We start from the raw sequence: 9,349 nt of genomic DNA on the forward strand, positions 1-9,349 counted from the left end.
AAATAAATAGTTGTGACATAGTTGTCTGGCCACTTAAATCCCACAGATTTTTGGTTTGCTGAAGTAATAAACAAACATTGTTATATGAAATCAGCACGGTTCATCATATATATGTAGGCCTATACCTTATACTTATTTACTTATCTAGGCTACCTATATTACATTTACAGTAGGCCTACACATCACACATGTTTACAGCACAATTCACATTAAAGACAACAACTAGGCAGTATATCTCCAGTTGTTACGAGAAGAAGACATTATGCAGTGTCTCTCTTGTGCCAGTTTCTCTTGTACGCCGAAGGTCACAACAGACGCACTGTTTCGGCGTCTGCGTTCCGCTCGCCCACAAGAGAGGCCGTGTAAACTACATATCCCAGGATCCCTTTCTCCAGACTACTGACGTACGTGAAAAGTGCAAAAGACCCATGAAAGACGGCTCATGTGGGTGCCTGTCGTAATCGATAACGTTTCCTTTTATGGGTGATACCATTTCGCTTATGTTCGTTTCTCATTGTTATATCTATTTTACCAACCCTATTAATAACCTGCTTTCTTTTTCTGTTGATGTTTAAATTCACGGTTGACCATGGTAAACAAACTCGAATCAGGCTTGTTTACATTGTCACGGACAGTATTCCCAGATTGGGGGTAAACCTGGCCCAATCTGGCAACACTGGTCACGGAAGCATTGAGTAGTTTTCCTTGTGGTTGGTAAAAAAATACTAGCTTCTCGACATTATAGAAAGATTACATTGAAAAACATCCAATTCATAAGATATGAGTAAGGGAGACGGTAAGTTCTGCCTTTGAAGACAGGTATGACTTAACTTACAACAACCGTGTAGTATGATTTGAAAGTGTTGTTGGCAGCATGTGCTGCTGTCCTCCAGTCAGAGCCTCATACTAACATGAAGCCATACAACGTTAGTTAACCATGATTATTTCAGTCCATTGACGAGATTGGGTGATGTTCTAGTATCTATGAATCAGGATTTGTCAATGATTGTCTTTGACTTAGCCCAGGGATGTCTGAAGAAGTCAGGCGGACTGCAGGACCGTGATGCGAGTGCCAACGCGTCCTCCTCACCCGTCATCGCTGCCTTCAAAGGTACCTGTATCCCATGTGCTACTGATGATGGGACATTGTGATGGGAGGTTGGCTATTATCAGACACCAGTTTAACTTATAACATTTCTCTAAAGTTTTTCAACAGGAGCTCGACACAAAACACGACAAACATGAGCGTCTGGTCAAGATCAGCCGAGATATCACCATTGAAAGCAAGAGGACGATCTTTCTCTTACACAGAGTAACCAGGTATTTCCATACCTTATTTGTATTGTGTTGCATGGTTGAGGGTTCAGTCTCAAGAGGTTATGTGATACAATAGTTGATTGATTCGGTTTGTGCAGCATGCTCACTTGAACCAACCTTTGCATGTGCTCGGGTGAAGAATGGCATGTTGTCTTTACTCATACTTAAGCTATTGTTGATATCTTAAATATATAACTAAAGTTTCGTGCAAGGCTTGTACACCAAACCTTTGGGTGCATATTTTAGATATCAACAATAGCATAAACAATAGCATAATTTTGTTATTGTTGATTTCTTCATTGTATAACCCAAGACTTTGTGTAACAGCACCCATTCTTAGATTAAGTTAGGGGAATTTATGAAAGGACTCAGAGGGACATATAGAGCTTTGTCATTCAACCAGAATAATAGTTTGAATAAATTGGCATGTTGATGTTAATAATTATATCACATAAATACATCACACCTCGAAACTAACCTTGTTACAAAATTGTTCTGTGGGCTTGTCTTGGTCCTGCAGTGTTACAGATGTGGAAAGCATTCTGAAGGAATCGGATGTGAAGCTGGACTTGGTCAGGCGGAAGATTGCTCAAATAGCAGAAGAGCTTAGAGGGGAGGACATATACCAGTTTCACAGAGCCTTCACCGCTGGTGAGTTGAAACATTGTCCTTTTCATCATTGTCACGATCTTTCGATACCTTTTTTAAATAATGTTGATGCTCATGCTTCAAAAAGCCTTGCAAGTTACCATTAAAAACGGTCTTATACAGGTCAATTGCACATTTCGTCAAACAACATTCATCTTTGTTTACTTCCTCATATCCCTTACTGACCAATGCGTTGGGCCTTTTTTATTTAATATATCAACCAAGCATGTTATTGAACAATGTCCAATAGTTTCCCAGCATCAGTTATTACCACCCTGAGTGCCCCCCTCAAAGTGCTGAAGGGAAGACGTATATACAGTACTGTCACTCTAATTCCCATTTGGGATGAATAAAGTTCATGTAACCTTCCACTGATAGTGAGCAAGCTTGGAATCCAGCCTGGGTCCTCTTTCGTTCCACCAGCATTAGCGGCAACTAGTGGAATCCCCCCCTCGACTATAGGAATAGGCTGCCAATACCTAAATTCATGCGGGTGCAGGTGTCTTTCACGGTGTATATTCTTTATTATTCCTCTGTGCAGCCTAAGGTCATTTATAAATGTACAAGTACTTACAGCAAATACCCTGGTCACGGGCACCTGTGCGACGGATAGTCGGGAGACCTGTTATGTCGAAGTACTTTGGTTGCTTCCACCTGAGTTAGACAGCACAGAACCCGTGCTTGGGTCCACTCTCCTTCCATCAACGTTAAATCCCATGTCTCATCCCATATGGCTCCTCCCACCGTGACGCTCACCGGGAAGCCCCGCCCCTCGACGTCAAGTCGTGCGTAACCCATCCTTCATGTCTCAGAGGCTGCGTTCCGATTTGCTTACTTTTTCTATTTACTTGTGGTACGTACTACAGCTACCCTTACAAAGTATGTATTGCTGCCGCAGTATGCATACTACCATACTAAAAAGTACTAAATGTACTAATTTAGTATAATACTAAATAGTATGGTAGTATGGGTATCAGAGTTTGTTCGAGTCCCTATGGGACATTATAGAGCCGAATGTACCAGCTGATACACTATGTGTAACACAGCATGTACTTTCTTGGTTTTTAAGTCAGATTCACATTGTATCCAAGAGCATTCTGCTAAGTCATTACATGGCAAAGTGCTAGTGTTGGTCACATCCTATCCCCTTCACAATACCCCAGATAAGATCAGATCACAATCTCCTGGCTAATGAAAAACTTCATGCTGTCCCCAGCCAGGAAGCCGAGAACTATCAGCCACGTATGAACTGTGAGGACGTGGTGGTTTCTGGTAGTTCTATTATTGTTGTATTGAAATCGAAAAAAGAGAATTTATGAATGGAACATACAACTGCATCTGCACAGAACGGAAATCCATTCAACTCACGACGACCGCTGCGATTCACTGGATGTGTCACATTTAATACAGTGTCAATTCCTCACACCTGCCTACCTACCTACCTAAAACCAGTATTGTTCGATGTGTCTCGGTTCAGTGAGAGAGGGCTTATTGTAACCCTCAGTAGATGAATCTCTTTATCAAGTTTTGGCTGGTCAGGCCAAGACGCTTGGGGGCGGGGTGGGCCGAAAACACCAAAACATTAGAGGGAGTCAGGCTATTATCTACTAAGCTAGGGAAGTCATTTATAGATTGCAGCTATGAATACTCAGGCGACGTGACCACTGGCAGTTCCCACCAATTAGAGACCTCATTTTTATTTACTTGGCCGTGTTTCTTATCACATTTATTAGATTAAGAGCGGGGCCCGATACAGAGGCAATCTCTCCTAACGGCCGGCCATAATCACGGCTGGACAAGCAGTCTGCATCCCCTTCAAATGGCTGTGCACTTTGAAACGGGGCACAATAAAGGACCATGGCGTCCTTTTTAAAAGGAGCTGCCTTGCTGATAACGGCAGGCGAACGTGGGCTTTTCAGCGTAGCTGTAACACTGGCTACGTGGTTTGGAGCTTGTGTGGGTGGTTCCAAGTCACATACAAACAAACGGCCTGCAGTTCTTGGAATATGATGGATGCAACCGAGTAGAATTTCCCTGCAAAACCTGTATGTGCCAGGCTACACATGCAGGGTGCACATTCATTTGTGCTTATGTAATGATTGATTTGAAAGTTGTTTTATCCTTCGAACATGCATTGTTTACCTGGTGGTGAATGCATTCTTGCAACCCGGGACTGGGACTGAAATGCAGAATTATAGATTATCCATGTAGTTTTAATGGTTTCGAAAGATTCTAGAAGGTGTTTTCGCCGAACTTACAATATGGCTACTCGCATTGAACCTGACAAAACGTGACGAAAAAAGCTGTGAAGGAACCAACTTATGGGTATGTAGACAACCGTGACCTCCTCATATTTCAATAATTGCATTGTCCTCATATTTTCATATTAGTCTTGCCAGTAGATGCTCTAGGATGTCCTGTCTCCTCTTCAATGTTTTTGAACACCCCAGAGTTATTTCTCAGACAGTGGCTAGTCGGTGAGTCTACGAGGGTGTCCGTAACGGGAATAGCCTCCAGCAGTAAGTGTAGGAAAGTAAATGGGAGAGTGGGGGTTGGGGGTGCTGTCGTCCACCTCAGATCATTGCAGATCAGATTCTCTGAAGCAGATTTGAAAGTGGTCTGGTGTAGGAGCTGGAACTGAGTGCCGGGTGAGCGTGGCTTTTAGGGGGGGTGGGGTCAGAGGAGGGTGGGGGGGGGGGGTGAAGTGGTGAGATCTCGTGTAGGGGAGCCCGGGGAGATAGAGGGTGCTTTGAAGTTCAGTCGCCGCGCTTTAAGTAAACTTTGGACACAAAGTCTTCCGTCCTGCGATTATCGACTGGTTTGTTTGCACAGCGGCCTGAAAACAAATGAGGATTCATCTCAGCTGGCCCGCCACACAACGTGAACATCCTTGCTTCAGACGCAGTAGTGACCTGATGTTGCATATTTATACTCCTACTGTAACCTCCCTCGGTAAAGACATTATCCTTTAAACTCCGAGTTGGTTTAAAATAAGAAAACTGTAACGATGATGGCTTGTAGGGGGTTGTCAACATACTCATCACTTGGTTCCTTACTACTTATTTCGTCAGGTTTTTAGATATCTTTTAACTTGAGTCTGTGAATTGGCCTCATCACAACCTAGTGTAGTCCTTTCTCACATAGTATCCATGTTGTAAATTGGGCGAACAGTACACAGACTTCATGATCTCATTTCCTAGGACCGCCTCTAGGATATTTTATAAGTTAATCGTTTCAGCAGAGATTTCAGTTATTTAATCGGCTAATATTCTCCAATTCAGATCAGAACGGTTAACAACCGATTCGGAGGCCTGCTCCCATGGTTGATGTTCTGTGTTGTTCTTCTTTTAATTGTATGTGTCAGGAATCCAGGAGTATGTCGAGGCTGTCTCTTTCCAGCACTACATCCGCCACCGCACCCTCATCAGCCTGGAGGAGATCAATGCCATGCTGGTGTTCACTAAGGCACAGTCTACAGATGCCAAGGTAATTTCTTAAAAGCTCTCTCATTCTCTGTGAATGGTTAGCCCTTCCGTCTGGGGATTCGTTCTGTAGCACATGGGCCTGAAGGGCGATGTGATGGAAAGAATGAATTAATGAAAGAATGTTTGGACTGGTTGGATACATTAAATCTGTAAGGTAGACCGCGTGACTTCTCGATGTTGATCCACCCAGCCATAAGAATTTCCGACTGAACTTTCAAACCGACTGCTCTGTCATTTAATCTGACATACATTTTGTAACCAAAGTAACCTGGAGTACTTACTAGATGGGGTGGAATATGGCTCAGGAGGTAAAGCGGTTTGGCTGGTAACCGGAAGATTGCTAGCATGGTTCCCGGCTCCTCCTAGAGAGTCGAGGTGTCCCTGAGCAAGACACCTCCCCCTAACTGCTCCTGACGATGTGTGAATGAATGGGTGAATGTTGGGCAATATTGTAAAGGGCTTTGAGTGACCACTGGTTAGGTCAGCGCTATATAACTGAAATCCATTTAACATTTATTAGATCACTGCTAGCTACTAGCTTGTTATTGCCTAGCTACCTGCTAGCTACTTACTAGTTATTGCCTAGTTACCTGTTAACTACTTGCTAGTTGCCTAGTTACCTGCTAGCTACTTACTAGTTATTGCCTAGTTACCTGTTTAATTACTTACTAGTTATTTCCTAGTTACCTGCTAGCTACTTACTAGTTATTTCCTAGTTACCTGTTAATTACTTACTAGTTATCTCCTAGTTACCTGCTAGCTACTTACTAGTGATTGCCTAGTTACCTGCTAGCCACTTGCTAGTTATTGCCTAGTTACCTGCTAGCTACTTACTCCTCCCACCGTCCGCTGCGTCTCCCCCCCCCCAGGAGCCAGCCGAGGAGGACGCCCCCCCACCGACGGTGACCGCGGTGAGCGCGCCCCCCTTCCAGGTGATCCCGTCGGACTACCTGCTGGGCGTGGCCGACCTGACGGGCGAGCTGATGCGCATGTGCATCGGCAGCGTGGGCAACGGCGACATCGACACGCCCTTCCAGCTCAGCCAGTTCCTGCGGCAGGTGCACGACGGCTTCTCGTACATCGGCAACTCGGGGCCCTACGAGGTGTCCAAGAAGCTGCACACGCTGCGCCAGAGCCTGGCCAAGGTGGAGGACGCCTGCTACGCGCTGCGCGTGCGCGGCTCCGAGATCCCCAAGCACATGCTGGCCGACGTGTTCGCCAGCCGCGACGCCATGATGGACGCAGACGAGGGCGTGGCCTAGAGGGGGTGTGGTCTAGAGAGGAGGGCGGGGCCGAGAGGGGTGGGTGGCACGTGGCCTAGAGGGGTAGGCAGTGTGTGGCCTATAGGAGGCGTGGCCTAGAGGGGGCCCTGAGGGGAGGACGGCGTGTGATGCGGTGCGATGTTTAAGGTTTACGTTTACGTGCCGTGTTCCTGCGTTTGTTACCATGCGGTTTTCGCTATTGTTGTGTTGAAATGTTTTTGTTTTTTTTATGATTGTCTTTTCATTGAGGATCGTTGTTTCATGTGAGGCCCGACGTGTTGAATTGGAAGAACGACGTTTGGTCACAGCAATGTTGTTGTTTTTTTTGCATTGAAATTTCAAAGTTGTGAATAAACTTACGGGCAGGGCTTCAACATGGTGTGCTCTTTTAGTGACTCCTACCCTGGTGATTGCACACTCACGTGCTAGACCACTAAGATAGAACCAGTAGAGCCAGCGTTGGACTCTCACTGCATACATAATAGCAGTGGAAGCACCGTTTCGCTAGCAGGAACCATGGCGCACACACACACACACACACACACACACACACACACACACACACACACACACACACACACACACACACACACACACACACACACACACACACACACACACACACACACACACACACACACACACACACACACACACACACACACACACACACACACACACACACCCCTCTTCCCTTGATAAATAATCTTCACCCCAGGATGAAGAATGGAAGCCTGTTGAAGTCAAATGTATAGTTGTAACAGCAGCTAATTATATCTGGATGTTGTATCCAGGTACAATACAGTTCTGGAATAAATATCACATGTAGCCACAGAGCAATTGAGATTAGCTCGGTTGATAGTAAAAAAAACAATAAGAAATCTCTGTATAAACATTATCATAGATATGTTTCAGACTATAAGTGTTGGTATGTTGTGTTAGGGCGCCACGTTGCGGTCAATAAGCATAGTGCAATCTTGGGCGATTTTTCCATTGCCTGGGGCGGAGATACATTTTTTTCAAACTAAATCCCCAGTTTGAAAACAAAAGTTATCTACCTAAAATCTGCATTGATCATTTAATGTGATTTAAAAAAAGTCACAAACGATCCGGCACATGGGCGGTCAATTTAATTTCCTAAACAGGATTATTTATTTTAGCCAACAAACTCATAAGTTCTACTCAACTGGCTCATCCTCCAGTCCAGTCATATAACCTCGTCTATGAATGCGCTTATCTTATAGCCCATATTTTGTCAGGGCAAACAGGGTTTTGGCGGACGGCATGGGAAGCTGTACCATTTTGCTTGCTGTCAGAAGATTTTCCATTGCCATTATCCAGAAAAAAGCACTGCACACAATCAAATTGTCAGTGCAGCCCCAGGCGGCGGCTCATTGGACGGTTGACTCTTGGCCACCAGAAGGCGGTCTGCAGGAGTCGGGAGTCAAATTCCATCACACGTAGGAAGTCCTCGCTGGTCCAACACCACGATACATAACGGAGCGCCGTGCAGCGAGGATCAGGGCCCTGCTCCCGTGTTACTGCCACTCCCGAGGGGCGAAGGATCACCCGCACCATCCACCCCACCGGCGGCTCCTCTCTGCGCGTCTGACCGGTCCGGTGGAGCCCCTGGCCGGCTACTGGCTGCTTTCTGGCTGAAGTGGACCGTGGAAGTTTTTCCTGGGAGAGACGTGTCAACGCCGTGGGTCTCCCATCTGTTTACCCGGGATCGTTTCTTTCCTTGCTTGCTTCACTAGAGGAAAAGTCACTCCAGGCATGTGGATGCCTGGAGTGAGATCAAGATCAAGGAGGACTATAAGGCGACAAGCAGGCTTCATGTTTTTAACAGTGTGGGAGTTTGATCACACAGCAGAATCGTAGATTGGAGGAAGAGAAAGTCGACTTTCCCACAACGGAAATGAGATCAGTGTAGCCCCCCTACTACGGCATCGCCCGGCACGATTATGGATTATTTGTTCCAGAAGTGATCTGTTGCTGAAGGTAGTTCTTTCTGCGCCCGAGTTTTGTCTCTGCAGGCCGCCGGCTGCTGGCTGGACATCCAACATGTTTGCAGGACTTCTGGGGCTGCAATGTAACGGGAATGGGAGCATGGACCCCGGCCGCTCGTTGCTTCACCATTACGAAGCCATAGAAGGTAACGTGCATCCTTTATTATTATTATACAGGGGACTCGACTCACAACGTGTCCAAACGGTTATAGGATGGATGACATCTGAATGGTGACTTCTTAGCGCAACTTCCCGGGGATCCAATCCGCTGTCTGGGGTATTGGAGGGGTCTTGGCCAAGGGGAGGAAGGTGATGTTTGCACAGCCAAGATGTTGTGTGGGTGAGAAAAATACACAAGGCGAGGAGTAAAGTCAGCATAAAGACTAGCGTGGGAGCCTGACTGATCCTAAACAAGGACCCTAAAGCATTAAGTTATCATAACATGATAACAGCATATTATCTCTCTCTCTCTCTCTCTCTCTCTCTCTCTCTCTCTCTCTCTCTCTCTCTCTCTCTCTCTCTCTCTCTCTCTCTCTCTCTCTCTCTCTCTCTCTCTCTCTCTCTCACACTCACTCACTCACTCACTCACTCACTCACTCACTCACTCACTCACTCACTCACTCACTCA

The 9,349-nt window shown here is 45.8% G+C and overlaps 2 protein-coding genes across 2 annotated transcripts in view; both read left to right on the plus strand.

Annotated features, from left to right (window-relative positions):
* Positions 1-470: 470 nt before the first annotated feature.
* Positions 471-7,086, plus strand: tsnax (translin-associated factor X). Its single transcript, XM_060073579.1, has 7 exons — positions 471-796; positions 1,022-1,111; positions 1,206-1,320; positions 1,838-1,968; positions 5,330-5,451; positions 6,320-6,719; positions 6,814-7,086. The coding sequence occupies exons 1-6, from the start codon at positions 781-783 to the stop codon at positions 6,710-6,712; spliced, it is 867 nt and encodes a 288-aa protein (XP_059929562.1). The 5' UTR covers positions 471-780; the 3' UTR covers positions 6,713-6,719; positions 6,814-7,086.
* A 928-nt stretch (positions 7,087-8,014) lies between these two features.
* The window catches only part of disc1 (DISC1 scaffold protein), a 43,131-nt gene continuing 41,796 nt past the window's right edge, over positions 8,015-9,349 (plus strand). The window contains exon 1 of the mRNA XM_060073828.1: positions 8,015-8,867. Within this exon, the coding sequence (XP_059929811.1) occupies positions 8,777-8,867 (91 nt within the window). The 5' untranslated portion in view covers positions 8,015-8,776. The remainder of the gene's footprint in view (positions 8,868-9,349) is intronic.

The sequence above is a fragment of the Gadus macrocephalus genome, chromosome 15, assembly GCF_031168955.1.
Source record: "Gadus macrocephalus chromosome 15, ASM3116895v1".
Taxonomy (NCBI): Eukaryota; Metazoa; Chordata; class Actinopteri; order Gadiformes; family Gadidae; genus Gadus; species Gadus macrocephalus.